The following is a 15741-nucleotide window of genomic DNA, read 5'->3' on the forward strand; positions in this document are numbered from 1 at the left end:
AGATATGACCTGATACCAGGAAATCTAAAAGCTGGTTTTGAAAAATGATATTAAATGCTGCAATGAAATTTTATGTCACACATTGCATATTTTTTTTATTTTAAAAAACATTTCTAGCCTTTCATCACAAGCAATCCCAGGGCATGGTTCAGTAAGCAATTTAAAGCTAAAACAAAACAATAATAAAACTGACTTGTATATAACATACCATTGTGCTGTAAAATTATATCTGGCATTCTTTCACGGGGTATTGAAGATAACAGTTCTGTTTATTCAAAAATGGTATAAATGCATTTATGAACAAGAGACGGAATGGAGCACAGATGTGGAAATTATGGAATTTCGCATTGCAGTTTAAAAGAGCAGGGCTGGTTAATCTAAATTAATTACAAATGGGCTGGGAGAAGGTTGGGGGTGTCTGTGATGGGAGGGAGAGGGAGAAGGCCCTATAACTTAAAGCCTGGTCCATATACCTGATAGCTTCAACTAAACAATGGTTTAGAGTGCACCAGAGGTTTGCTCCCTTCCTGCAACACATCACAAGTTTGGGTTTGCATATCACAAGAAGCCAGACTCTGGGTGCCACACAGCAGAATCAGGACCAGACCATTGTTTGTTTTAAACTCTGACTTTATTGTGTGCAAACCAAGCTAATGATTACCCCTTGTTAATAGTTTTGTGAGTCAGAGAAGTACAGCATTTATAGGAAGTGTTCAGCCAATGAGAGAGGTGAAAATGAGAGGTTAAGAAAATTCTTGGGTTGAGTGCAGGAGACTGATTTGATCCTGGACATATGGTATGGGGAAAAAAGCCCTGTTTTTTCCATAGGCTTAAGTAGTCTAGTATTAAAGTTGCTGGGCAAAATCTAGAGAGATTAAGTGTCCCAAAGTTCCTTTAGATGAACAGGATTTAAGTATTTAACAGTATGCTTGCTTAGGCATAGCTACCTTTCCCTACATCTTACCTTCTTTCTCAGCAGTGTTACTGAGTTCAACCATTTCTTTGGATTCAGTGGCATTTCACTGAGGTTGTGCACCATTACTAATTACTTTATAACACAATTTATGTGAATGCTGACGGGTTAGCAAACGATGACCAGATTGTCTGGCAGGCCTCTTCTCCCTGGCTTTACTTGAGGTGGAGCTGGAGCCAGCTGAGTTGGGAGAAGCTGATACACAGTTGAAAAGAGGCCTCTGGTTGATGCGCTAGCTACTTCGTTGTAAACTATCCTTAATCTGTAAATCAAGACATTGGTCTGTTTAGACATTGCATTAAAAAGTAGTTTAAAATAGTCATTTAATCTGATCAATCAGCATGCTGGTGCACGCTGCTCAAAAGTACCCATGGTGGTCTTCTCCTGTTCCTGTCACCAACCTCAAACAATTTGGCTATTCATGCCATTTCATGCAGATTTGGGCCAAATTGTGAGCAGTAGCTATGAGTGGAATTCAACTATTACTCAGAGTAGACCCGTTGAAATTAAGCGACAAATTAGTCATGTTCAACTCTGAGTAGGTATAGTGTTGAATTCCAACCTATGGTTTGTTCTGGGCACATTACTCATGGTTTTGGGGGGATGAAACAAACAGTATATCAAGAGCTACTCTGGCTTGTTTTGACTGGTACATCAGGAGCGGGTAATGAGCAGCATGGGAGTTTCTGAATAGTTGTACAAGCAGCAGCAGCATTTTATTTGTATGCTTCCTTTCCATAGTTAAAACCCATGCTCAAGGTGGTTTACAGCTCGGCAAGATTTACATAATTACAAACCTAATAAAACGCATCAAAAAGCACACAACCAAACTGAAACAATTTCCACATAAATCAAAATAAGATCTAAAAATAAAGATACAAAAAGTAATATTATTTATTAAATTTGTGTACCGCCCTATGCCCACAGGTCTTAGGGCAGTTCACAAGATGCCCAATGAGCTTTAAAGTTAAAAGACAAGACAAAGTGCAAAGGAAAAGAAAGCTGAAAGTAAATCAGCTGCTTAAGTTTATGTCATTTGTTTCAATACAAGGGTCTGATAACGGTTTTGCTTCAGAAACTCCATAATTTTCCTTAAAACTTCTAGGTGTTCCTGTTTCAGAGGCTGTTTGTGATTGCCAACAAAAATGTACTTTTGCTCCACTGACTGCAGGAGTTTACGAAGTGTGTCCGTGGCAGAATGCAAATACTGTTCTGTAGTGAATCTGGTGTTTTCAATCTGGTCAGAATGAGTAAGGCAGATGACAGTATAACTTTTCCAGTTAGGACCCAAGAGTTCCTAAGAGAGAGAGAGAAAGTTCCTTAATATGTTTATTTCATACATTATTTCATCGAGCAATGCATTGGGTTGGCTCTGCAATGAGGCCTCTCTTTCCTATAGTGGGGAAGTCCTTATGAGCAATCTTCCTTACAAAATTGACTTCAATTTATTCGGTCTATATAAAAGATGAATTCATAGTGGGTTGCCAGTTGCCTGAATGGCTTAAATGTTGAGAAGGGTAGGCTTGAGCTCCTTGGAATAAATGAATAAATATGATGCATAGACTTTGGGAGAATCATTTGTTTCAGTGGCATCCATGTTGTCCTTTTAGAGCACAGGAACTGCTGAGAAGGGGCAGTCAATTTGCCATCTTGTGGCTGAATTGGAGGTTGCAATATACACTCGGTAACAATTGCCAGAATGATCCCAGACCGAGGACCATGTACCGTGTTAGAATTGTCAGCCCCTGGAGCTCACCAAACCCATAAAGGCAAAAAGGATGATAATTTGTTCTACTTGTGAGGCTCTATATATAAAGTTAAACCTGGATTCTTGGCATAGCTCATATGTTGTGATATAGGATCAAAACACATCATTTTATTTAGGGGTTGCAAAGAAAGATTGGTGGCTGGAAATCATACAATTGAGAACCAAGCAGTCACTATAAAAAGGAAGATAATGCCCAAAGGTTTTAAAACTTTCAGAGCCTGAATTAATGAAACTCCTTGATGCCATAAACCTGTTGCTAAGTGGCACTGTCCCAAGGTCAACATGTGTAGTACCCAGAATCGGAGACAGGCTGGGTACCACAAACCTTTTTCTGTGACTCACTGGGGCCCCATACCCAGTTCTGAACACCCAGGTTTGCAAGCCTAATAAACATGAATAAACTTGGGCTCCTCGAGACTCTTGTGTATGTATTCTGCAACATCGTCACAATAATAGTGCATTAGTGGTGGATTTATTCAGTTTTACTCCGTTCTGCAATATTGACCCAACATGGCCATGTTATTGCTATCCACTGCTAGAGTGGAACAATGTTGGGACAAGACCCAGGACATTTGTGATCTTTAAGAAGTTGCAGGGTTTTATAGGATATGCATTGATTGGAAGTGAAGCAGTGTGGTCACCCCAAAACATCTGCAAATGGAAAACTGTATTAAAAGCTGGGTTGTGTGTGGTTGCCCTGATGGCATTAGGAGCACAAATAATCAGGGATGCACAATGCGAGGGATGTCTGGAAGAGCCCTTAGAGAAACAGAAGGAAGGGAGAAGGACAACAGCAAGCAGTGCACTTAAATAGCCACTTCCAAGGAGTATGATTTTTAGCCCTGATGTTTCAGATGCAATTTTAAATTAACTGTGCAGTGGCTGAATGCTGGCTTTCAGCCCCCAGAGGTATTTAGGCAGAGGCTGGATCTTGGCAGGGCAGCTGTTGTTGCATCCCTCCTTGGTTCTTCACTGAGGAAATTGGTGGTTTATTCTGTACAGTGGTACCTCTACTTACAAATTTAATGCGTTCCGAACACACATTTGTAAGTCGAAAAAAATTGTAAGTCGAATCCCATAGGAATGCATTGGGAGAAAAAAATCGTAAGTCGAAGCAACCCTATCTAAAAATTCGTAAGTAGAAAAAATCCTATCTAAACCACATCCAAGATAGCGGACGGAGCTCCATTTGTAAGTAGAAAAATTTGTAAGTAGAGTTATTCGTAAGTAGAGGTACCACTGTATATGAATTTCTATGCCATCCTTCTACTACAAAATTATGGAAGCTTCCAACACGTATAAAAACATAATAATGTTACAAAGACCAACAACATAAAAGACAATAAAGAGCAAGCAATGCAATGGGGCTGGACTAACTAATCATCAAATCCTGACATAATGGGAGCAGTTTGTGGTTGGATTCCATATGCTATACAACTCAGGAACTCCATTCTGTGGTTACTGAGCGGTCATAGCTATAATGTTATTGAGGAACACTCACTGTGATGTATAAACAATGTTCTTAGGGATACACTTATTTCCCTAGGACGACATCAGCTTTCTTGCCCCATTTATTTTATGAACAACGAAATCATAGCATCTGGACTTTTAGGAAAATGAATAATTAGCCAAATATTACATCAACTATGGACCATAATTATGATGATGGAAGAGGAACAGTAGGCATTAATGCTCTCTGCCTCCTTACTAAAATTAGCTTCCTATTGGCTTCCCCCACCTTAACATCCAAGTGATGAGTTGGCCTGTGTCCTAATTTAGGATTGAATGCATACATTCACACCCGAATGCATGATTGTCCCAATATAGGATTGTCCCATCAATGGCTTTTCAGGCAACACAGAACACATGAAAAGCTGCAAGAATACTGTTTGTACTGTTGGGAGCAACCCAGAGAGGCTTGGGAAACCCAGCCAGTTGTGTGGGGTATAAATAATAAATCATCATCATCATCATCATCTCTGACTGGCAGCAGCTCACTAGAAGAGGTCTTCCCAGTATCTTCTACCTGTTCCTTTTAACTGAAGATGCCAGGAAGGAGACCTGGTGGCTTCTGAATGCAACGTGGGCACTTGTCACTGAGCCATCTGTCATCTGGTGAATCAGCAAAGCATCATTGCACACCAGGCAGAGAAGCCAACCCACCTTGTTGGTTTAAAGTTCTTCCCCCGCATCTTAACATGCACATTTGGGTAATACTTTGAAGCCCATGTTTCCTGAACGCAGAGAATTGCATGGAAATGTGACATTACTCTTTCAATTAAATCTGGATATTCTACCGGATATGCATACTGATGCACAGTTTTACCTGGGCTAGCTGGATTGTAGGGTCCTCTTCCTCCTCACACAGCGGAACATCAGCCCTCAGGACCAAGAAGGCCAAATGAAGACCTTTCTCTCCAAAGTGCCGGACTAAAGCACTTCTCACCTCTGTCTTCACTTGCTCTCTGCTCAGGCTGCTGTGAGGGTAGCCGGGAGTGTCCAGCACTTGGACCTGCACAGTGAGCTCACTGCCTCGGCGACGCGCAAAGCCCAAAATGGGACAGCTGCGGCCTAGACTGCAAGATGTGGTCACAGAGGACGGGGAAAGGAAACTGGCAAAGTCTCTGTTGCCTAGAAGGGTGTTTCCTGTAGCACTTTTGCCACTCTGTGTCTTTCCAAGCAAGAGGAGGTTGAGCGTCATCTTGCTGTCGTCAGACATTGTGCTTTCCTCCTACAAATCCCTGGAAACAGAAAAGAGAATTAATAATGCTTGGCAAAATAGGAAGCTGCCTTGTAGTGAGCCAGACCATTGATACGTCTAGTACTGTCCACACTGACTGGTTTCAGACGGGACATTTCCAGCCCTTCCTGGAGATACCAGGGATGATGATGATGATGATGATGATGATGATAATAATAATAATAATAAATTTTATTTATACCCCGCCCTCCTCAGTCAAAAACCGGGCTCAGTGCGGCTCACACCAACAAAACCACAATAAAACATAAGAACAATTAAATTAAAATACAGATTAAAATACAGTATTAAAATTTAAAATGCAGCCTCATTTCAAGTCGTCCATTAATCCAGGCCATGAGGGAGGAAAACACAGGGGTCAGGCTAAGTCCAACCCAAAGGCCAGGCGGAACAGCTCTGTCTTGCAGGCCCTGCAGAAAGATGACAAATCCCGCAGTGCCCTGGTCTCCTGGGAAAGAGCGTTCTACAGGATAGAACCCTGTAGAACTGAATTCTTTCTTGCACATTCCTATCCCTGAATGGGCATGTGAGGCAAATGCTCTTCCATTGAGCCTTGGCTCTTCCCAAAGTAGCAATGCTCTCCTGCAATAATAACTACTGTTTGGGTGCCCAGGCAAAGGAAGGTTTGAGGTACGTCAGTTGCTGAGAGTCACAGGTGGGCAGAGTGCTGTTGCACTAAATTTTGCTTTGAGGTTTTTTCAGAAGCATCTCTTTGACTACTCTGAGAAAAGAATGTTGGTCTTGATTCAGCAGGTTCTTCTTACATTCATAAGTACCTGTAGAAGAAATGTCTCTTTCAGCAACTGCTCCTTCTGTTAGGAATGAAAACAGCCGTAGTTATATACAGGCAACAACCGTTTTCCATGAGGGTTGCTCTTTATCTACAGCTTATTTTGTTCGTTAATAAAATGAAAATTATTGTTGTCGTTATTTAAAAGCCTGCAGTTTCTGAATCCCGTTCCCATACATGCACATCGATCCATCCCGGCAGGTAAAAATTGTTGTTATCATGGTTCAAATGCACATTCCAGCCAGGCAAAAGAACTCAGTGAGGGTGTGTAGCAGATCCAGTAAGAAACATGATCTAGGGAAACTCCCGGGGGTTCGGTAGAGGGGCCTGGAAGCCACATTTGGTCTGCAAACTAGAAGTACTCTGCCCCGGATTTAAAACAAAAATATAGCACGAGCTACCTGTGAGCTGAGATTGCTGCCACAATCCATGGTTGCTGAGTCTTGTATGTTTGTTTGTTTATATATAGCACAAATAATTTCTACGTTCATCTAACAAACAACATTCTGAGCTTCAGGCAGTGCTCCAGTTTTTGCTTACCTTACTGTGTCCTAAAGGTCTTTCTCTGGTCACTTTCTCTCTTTAAGAGCCTTTGTCTTTGATGGGCAACTTGTACTTTGAAGCAGATCCTGCGATTGTACCACAGTGAGACTGACACGGACTCTTTACTCAGGTTAATCGGTTACAGAGTGATCCTCATTTATAGCTGATAAGAAATGCCCCAATAATCTGCCTTGGCACTTTACTTCCTTCTAGTTGTTCAGCAGGATTGCAATTTTCTGTTTGCTTTCACCAAAGACTCAGAAGAAGAGGTTTGTCACGAAAAATACTTTGTTCCATTGCCTCATTGTTTGGAATAGCTACTATATTGTATAAGGCGGTTGTTGTTTCTTTTACACTTTTGCTATCTCCCTTTTTCTTTCTGCCATTATGCCTTGGGTAATTTCTAAGCATCATAAACACGCAGTGGCAAGCTCTAGTGAATTCACTTTCCAAGGGTGGGTCCTACTGTAGCCCAAACAGCACCATCCACTCACAAGGAGCAGAGATGGGCAACCAAGATTTACAGAAGTACAAAAGTGTTTTTAGGGAGCAGGACCCTTAGGGTGGTAAACAATAACCAGCTCAATGGAGACTGAGCATGTTCGATAGCCACAGAACATTGAAGAACTTCCCGACAGTAAGAGCTGTTCGACAGTGGAATTTGCTGCCAAGAAGTGTGGTGGAGTCTCCTTCTTTGGAGGTCTTTAAGCAGAAGCTTGACAGGCATATGTCAAGAATGCTTTGATGGTGTTTCCTGCTTGGCAGGGGGTTGGATTGGATGGCCCTTGTGGTCTCTTCCAACTCTATGATTCTATGATCCCTAGCTAACAGGACCAGTGGTCAGGGAAGATGGGAATTGTAGTCCAAAACTTCTGGAGGGCCGAAATTTGGGGGTGCCTGGCATAAACCCTTGGACCGTTCCATTTTATTAGCTTGCAATGCAAGATAATATTAAGTTAAAGCAGGCATGGTGAAATGACACATTAGACGGTACTTCTCCAACTCAGAACAATGGCAGTCCTCCACAGTGAGCAGCATAATGTGCATGATGCCGGGAGACATCTGGAAGATCTTATGACCGCATGAGTAGAAGGATTTAAGAAACTTTTCTTCCTGTGGGGATATGACAAGCAAAACCTGAAGTTGATTTATGTGACAACGCTCAAGGCTCCTTCAACTTCAGGGAAGGAGTCTTCCCCAAGGTGGCAGCATATGCCTGTTTCACAGGTACTGAGGAAACTAGCTGAAAACTTCTTTTCTCCCATTCACAGCAAGTTATGGACAATTAAGAGTTTTGTTTTAACATTCAGCTGATTATTTGGGGAAGAGGGCGAAAGACTGGGGAAACTCTTTAGCCCAACGAGCAGTGCTTGTAGATACTTGGGGCAGAGTTCACCCTAGTGAGCCTGTCAGCAGAAACCCTGGACCAAGGACTTATTTGATGCTTCAGCAAGCGAAGCCGCCTTCTTCTTCTTCTTCTTCTTCTTCTTCTTCTTCTTCTTCTTCTTCTTCTTCTTCTTCTTAATTCAAAACAACTTTATTAAACATAATTAGATTAAAACAAAAACATATAAAATAACATACAAATTTTGTTTTCCATTCATATCACCCCATTACACTTATCTTTGAAATAGTGCTAAAGACAAAAGAAGAAAAAAAAGAAAAGAAAGAAAGACTAAGAAAAATGGTGGGGGAGCAGAAAAGAAGACATTATGAGATAAAAGACTTCCGCCGCTTTTCGCACAGCATTCGTATATTCTAATCGAAAGATGTTCTGTCCTTCTTAAACTCTTCAGTCTTAATTTAGCTCTTTTACATTCTTAACCTTCATTTATTATCCTTCATACAATTCCTGCAAGATTAGTCTAAACATTGCGAAATTTTTGTTCCCAGACCATGTTTTCCTAAGTATTCATTAAGGTATTCCCACTGTTTATAATTTTTTTCTTTTGATTTCCGTCGAATCAAATCCGTCAATTTTGCTAATTCCAAATATTCGCACAACTTATTTAACCATTCAGCTTTAGTTGGAGTTTCCTGACTTTTCCATTTACTTGCAACTAGAATCCTTGCTGCCGTGGTTGCATACAGAAGGATGTTAACTTTATCACAGGGGATATCATTACTGTTTATATAATTCCTAATAAATAGAGTTCAGCTCTTTTAGAGAAAGATATTTTTTATCAGTTTTTTTATCTCTTCATGAATCATCTCCCAATATTTTTTAATCTCTGGGCATGTCCACCATGTATGGTACCGTGTGCAAGTCGCTGCATTACACCTCCAGCTGGAGGTGAAGCCATCTTCTTGATTGCTGTCCTCCACTGCTACTGCTTCCATTTCATTTACTTCTTTATAAATGTATTTATATTCTGTGCTACCAGGGCTTTCTTTCAGCTGGAACTCACAGGAACTGAGTTCTAACTTCTGGCACCTCTCAGGTGAGTGCCGCTGCCATTATAAGAGAACAACGGAGGCATTCATGGCGAGTTCTGGCACCTCTTTTTCTAGAAATATAGTACTGTGTGCCACCATATTAAAAAATATAAGACTTGCGCCCAACAATATGTGAACAATACAATATAAACCATTATTAAAACAGTACAAAACAATCATTTAAAGGACTAATACCCCAGAGGGCAGGATCACACTTCAAAATGACCTTAACAGATTAGACTACTGGGCCAAAGCAAACAAGATGAATTTTAACAGAGAGAAATGTAAAGTACTACACTTGGGCAAAATATATATATGAAAGACACAAATACAGGATGGGTGACACCTGGCTTGAGAGCAGTACGTGTGAAAAGGATCTAGGAGTCTTGATAGACCAGTGTTTCTCAACCAGTGTGCCTCCAGATGTTTTGGGACTACAACTCCCATCATTCCTGACCACTGGTCTTGCTAGCTAGGGATGATGGGAGTTGTAGTCCCAAAACATCTGGAGGCACACTGGTTGAGAAACACTGTGATAGACCACAAACTTGACATGAGTCAACAGTGTGATGCAGCAGCTTAAAAAGCCAATGCAATTCTGGGCTGCATCAATAGGAGTATAGCATCTAGATCAAGGGAAGTAATAGTACCACTGTATTCTGCTCTGGTCAGACCTCAACTACAGTACTGTGTCCAGTTGGGATACTGAAAAGCTGGAATGTGTCCAGAGGAGGGCAACCAAAATGGTCAAAGGCCTGGAAACGATGCCTTATGAGGAACAGCTTAGGGAGCTGGGTATGTTTAGCCTGGAGAAGAAAAGGTTAAGGGGTGATATGATAGCCATGTTCAAATATATACTAAAAGGATGTCATATGGAAAAGGATGAAAGGTTGTTTTCTGCTGCTCCAGAGAAGCGGACACGGAGCAATGGATTCAAACTACAAGAAAGAAGATTCCACCTAAACATTAGGAAGAACTTCCTGACAGTAAGAGCTGTTCGACAGTGGAATTTGCTGCCAAGGAGTGTGGTGGAATCTCCTTCTTTGGAGGTCTTTAAGTGGAGGCTTGACAGCCGTATGTCAGGAATGCTTTGATGGTGTTTCCTGCTTGGCAGGGGGTTGGACTGGATGGCCCTTGTGGTCTCTTCCAACTCTATGATTCTATGATTCTAAGAACACTTAAAACAACTGCATAGGCCTGGTGGTATTAAAAAAAAGTCTTCAAGAAATGCCTGAAAGTCAAAAGTGAGGATGAATATAGTCAAAATACACCGAGTGCAATGGCAGGTGGGGTTGTCAAAGTTCCTTTCCCCAGATGCCCACACCCTTTTTATTTTATTTAAATTTGCCGAGTGCATAAAGCCAAATGTGCACAAGTTAAATGTGTGTAAGTTGTCAGTTTGAAAAGAGAAGACTCCCTGGAAAAGACCCTAATGTTGGGAAAGATTAAGGGCACAAGGAGAAGGGGACGACAGAGGATGAGATGGTTGGACAGTGTTCTCGAAGCTACCAACATGGCATGAGTCTGACCAAACTGCGGGAGGCAGTGGAAGACAGGAGTGCCTGGCGTGCTCTGGTCCATGGGGTCACGAAGAGTTGGACACGACTAAACAACAAAGTTGTCAGTTACCTATACTGTCAAAAGTAGTAGTGACTCATAAGTAAAGCTGGACATTCTGAAAAGAGTTTTAGGAGGATCCTGATGATATTTTAATTCAATGCGCGATGAATCCTTAAATCTCTTAGATCCTAAAAAGTCCCACTTTTCCTTAGGACGTCCCTATTTTCATTGAAGAAATGTTGGAGGGTATGGAGTCATGTGACCCCTGAGCCAAGAAGATGAGTAAGTATACAACCTTTAGAATATATCTGAAGGCAGCCCTGTATAGGGAAGTTTTAAAATGTTTAATGTTTTATTATGTTTTTTAAACATGTTGGAAGCTGCCCAGAGTGAGCCAACCCAGTTAGATGGGTGGGGTATAAAATATAGTTATTGTTTAGAAATGTTGGAGGGTATGTTGGGAATCTTGTTTTATGTTAATATAGATGTACCCAGTCAACATCTCAACAATGTTTTCTTACATATCTACAGTGCCACCCCTGCTTGCTCTTCTCATCAACCCCACCTGCCCACCTTTGCCAACCCACTTCCCCCCACACCAGGCCAACCCCTCGTCGCTTTACACCTAACCAAACTCCCCTCCCTTTACACCTTATCTACCCCCTTACCTCCCCAAGCTTGCCCCTCCCCTCACAGCTCACCCCAAGCCCCACCTGTTTTAAAGGAGGAGTAAGGCACTTAGCCCTCAGAGGGGACATGGGTGGCGCTGTGGGTTAAACCACAGAACCTAGGGCTTGCCAATCAGAAGGTTGGCAGTTCGAATCCCCGCGATGGGGTGAGCTCCCGTTGCTCGGTCCCAGGTCCTACCAACCTAGCAGTTCAAAAGCATGTCAAATGCATGTAGATAAATAGGTATCGCTACAGCGGGGAAGGTAAACGGCGTTTCCGTGTGCTGCTCTGGTTCGCCAGAAGTGGCTTAGTCATGCTGGCCACATGACCTGGAAGCTGTATGCCAGCTCCCTCGGCCAATAATGCGAGATGAGCGCCGCAACCCAAGAGTCGGTCACGACTGGACCTAATGGTCAGGGGTCCCTTTACCTTTAAGGCACTTCAGAAAATGGCTTGCCAAACTGCTCCCTGAAGCACCTCCTCCATCTGTTAGACACTTGCCTGGGTGGCCTGTCACTTGTGCCATTTACTCATGCACCTGCCTGCCATACTGCTGTCATGCTGGCATTTCCGTAGACCCCTATTGGCAGCCACACAAACTGCACTGTGATGACAGCCTTACATTTCTATGTATATAGGAAATTATGTCACAATGGTTGTTATAGTTAATGTTTAATTGGGAAATAGAAATATGTCCAGAAGAACTGTACCTTTTTGATTGTGGGATATATCTTCTAGATAAGCTGTGTTGCCACCCATATCTTCACTCTCTTTGATTCTTGGTTCCCATGCATTCCAGCTCTTTAGAACTTCATTGCATACAGGCATTCTGATATAGCCAGAGATAATGCCACAATAAACAGTTTAAGATGTGCCCTTGTGCATTTCACACTCTCTGGTGGGAAACAAAATGACATCAATTGATGTAGGGCCACTTGCAGATGCTTACCCCTTTGTTTCATAAAATTATGGGAAACACTGATAGCATCCGATAATGGAAACAGAATGTAGACTGTGCACTCCTTTTGAAATCAAAGTTCCACTTCTGCTACACAATAGGAAATGTATGCAATTCAAAGTTTGCTAGGAGGAAGGGAGCAGAAATCTAATACCCTAAAAACACTGGCCTGAGAGAGCTGAGTGAGAGCTGGACCATAAAGAAGGCTGATCGCCGAAGAATTGATGCTTTTGAATTATGGTGCTGGAGGAGACTCTTGAGAGTCCCATGGACTGCAAGAAGATCAAACCTATCCATTCTTAAGGAAATCAGCCCTGAGTGCTCCCTGGAAGGACAGATCGTGAAGCTGAGGCTCCAATACTTTGGCCACCTCATGAGAAGAGAAGACTCCCTGGAAAAGACCCTGATGTTGGGAAAGATTGAGGGCACTAGGAGAAGGGGACGTCAGAGGACGAGATGGTTGGACAGTGTTCTCGAAGCTACGAACATGAGTTTGACCAAACTGCGGGAGGCAGTGGAAGACAGGAGTGCCTGGCGTGCTATGGTCCATGGGGTCACGAAGAGTCGGACACGACTAAACGACTAAACAACAAACAAAAACACTGGCCTAGATCCAAAAGAACTGCACAACTACTTTCCTACAACCATGTGTTTTTCAATCAGTATTTCTCCATTCTGCATGGCAAATTACTTTTCAAACCAAGGAGAGTTTCCAAAAAAAGTCTGCAGCATAGCACGGTGGTCTGCTATATAAGGAGGATAGAGAAACCAAACATTCTCCTGGTCAATGCCAAGGCTTTGAGCCCACTCAAAGTAGCACCTTTGATCCCAGCCATTATATTCAAGTAGGGTCTACTGAAGTCAATGCATCTTCCATGTGTTATGTTCGAGGTAAGTTGTAAACATAGGAGGACATAGACAATTAGAGAAGGGACACAGCTTTGTGGCAGAAGGGCAATCACTGGCATTTTCATGGAGGTCTGGGAAAGACTTTGCAGAGTTAGATGAACCAGCAGCTTCCTTTATTCTTGGTATGAGGGACCATTAAAGCAGGAAAGTACTGTAGTTCAGTGGGAGAGCAGCTGCTTTGCATGTAGAACGCTCCACCTTAATTCCCTGGCTTCCAGATACAGATTGGAAAAATCTCTTGCTTTTAGAAGGGCTGGGAGAGACACCTATCTGGAAAAACCCTCCAGAGCCATTGTCACTCAGCATAGGAAATACTGAACTAGATGGACCAGTAAACTGACTCAATATAAGGCAGTTTCCCATTTTTTTTATGTATGAGGCCACTGGGCTTACATCCTGTGGAATCAGCATTATTTGTATTAAGTCTATATATTGCAATTTTTTTTAACCAAAGGGTCCATTAAAGCTCTAGGATCACCTTTTTGAGTTCATATTGAGTTGTTCTATCGGGTATATGTTTGCGGACATTCACCCAAAATAAACAGCGATGTAGAGTAAACACTAATATCCGCTATAAATTCTTGACTTCCCTATATTTCAATACTCACTGGAGATTTAGATCATAATATTTGACCCAGATATGTTAAAAAAATATTTAAAGCTTTCTAATGACCCCAGTACGAGGATGTTTTCCCTATACATTATACGGTTCCAAGCCCAACGTTAAAAAAGAATAAAACATGGAAATTACTTTACAAACCAATGTGGATTTCTTTGGCAATGCAATTGTTTGGAAGGCCTGCAATTGCTATAACTGGAATGTAAAAATCCTACACAATGCATGTAAATTGGAGTGGGTGGATTAGCGATCCAAATGCAAGTTTTGGAGTTCAAAACTCCTTGAGAACACATGTCTAAATCCCAGTATGTTCAATCTGGTCTTCTGTGTTTGGGTAGGCTGATAAATTGAGCAGCAAGTTATTCGTTGAGATAGTTGTTTCCCTGAAGGCAGAACAGGTTTTATTCCTGGATTTAACGACATGTATCTATGGGCAAGCTTGCAATCCAGGGCTGTGCAATCGTAGCACCGCTTGGCTGAATGCAAATTCCACTGTATTGTGGTGCAGTTGACAGGATATTATGGCCAGGGTCTAATCACTGCTCCGCCATGGAGCTCAAGGGATAGCTTGAGGCTAGAGATAAGAATAGACCGTAGTTGATCTTCTGTTCTTGGGCTATGAAATCGAAAAAATCAGAAATAACACTTGTGGTTACGAGTGAAATCTCAAGATGCTTGTTTTACTCCATTTCAGCAGAACCATATCAGAACTTGAAGCCTGGACAGGCCTGGTGCGTTACATGATATACACAGCACTGGATGACTTTACCATTCAGTTCTGCATGGGGGAATAAATTGTTCAAATCTCTTAGAGGAAGCTAGTATTTATCATCATTCTAAAGCAAACCCAGTAGCCCAGTGAGCATCAGAGCAGTTTTTCACCATGCAATGGCACATTCAAATAGTTTTACCACATGGCGCTGACATTGTAAGAGCACTTTATGATGTCCAAACGCGCAGCAACTTTCAAAAATCTGATGAAAATGTCTGTCATCTGAACTACCAAAGCTAAGCCAACCAAGATGACTTGGAACAATGTCCTGCATTCCTTCTTTTCCCATGCAGCCTTTTGAAGGTCATGGAGTCTTCTGAGGTGCATGGCTTGAAAAGTATGGCTTTTGACTGATCTGCGAACTCCAGGATTTGGAAAAGAACCAAGAGCTTCTTCCTTTTACTGAAACACAGAGAACTGAATGAATAATAATTGTTTTTTTAAAAAAGGCTAAAGTTTTTGACCTGGTTCAGACATAAGGAATTCAAACCAAGTAAATCCTTTTCATAATTTTATAAACAAAATCATCCGTCAATCTAGTTTCGGCACAGTGAGACAGACTGATTGGGGTGATTTTCTAGATGGGACTCACTGGAATGACAGCTTTCTTCATTTTGTTTTACTTAATGACGAAGAGCAGGATAACAGTTCTTCCTCATTTAACGCTTTTCATCAGGTTCCATCAATGACATGCAAATGTCAATGGACCACTTTCTGCCGTGGATTGAGTCAGTTCAGACATCATTCTAGGCAGTAACACAGTACAGGGACCTTCCAAACACTGGCTAAGATGGTGCCACCCCCCTCAGGGACTTGGGCTGCAATTCTAAATGCAAGTAACCTGAAGTAAGTGCCACTCAGTTACTTACTTCTGAGTAAACATGCATAGGATTGCGCTCTCAGTGACAGCTCTCAGCAGCCTTTCTGATTTGCTTGTGGGGAGGTTAAAACAGCATCAAGCATTGTCCCACATTTCTCCATCACCT

At 41.9% G+C, this 15741-nt stretch overlaps 1 protein-coding gene across 1 annotated transcript; it reads right to left on the minus strand.

The window, feature by feature from the left end:
* Positions 1-1611: 1611 nt before the first annotated feature.
* On the minus strand, positions 1612-6922 carry GIMD1 (GIMAP family P-loop NTPase domain containing 1). The gene is made up of 3 exons (XM_035112484.2): positions 6830-6922; positions 5068-5482; positions 1612-2270 (listed from the first exon to the last, which is right to left on the minus strand). The coding sequence occupies exons 2-3, from the start codon at positions 5458-5460 to the stop codon at positions 2001-2003; spliced, it is 663 nt and encodes a 220-aa protein (XP_034968375.2). The 5' UTR covers positions 5461-5482; positions 6830-6922; the 3' UTR covers positions 1612-2000.
* Positions 6923-15741: the final 8819 nt, after the last annotated feature.

The sequence above is a fragment of the Zootoca vivipara genome, chromosome 9 (genome assembly GCF_963506605.1).
Source record: "Zootoca vivipara chromosome 9, rZooViv1.1, whole genome shotgun sequence".
Taxonomy (NCBI): Eukaryota; Metazoa; Chordata; class Lepidosauria; order Squamata; family Lacertidae; genus Zootoca; species Zootoca vivipara.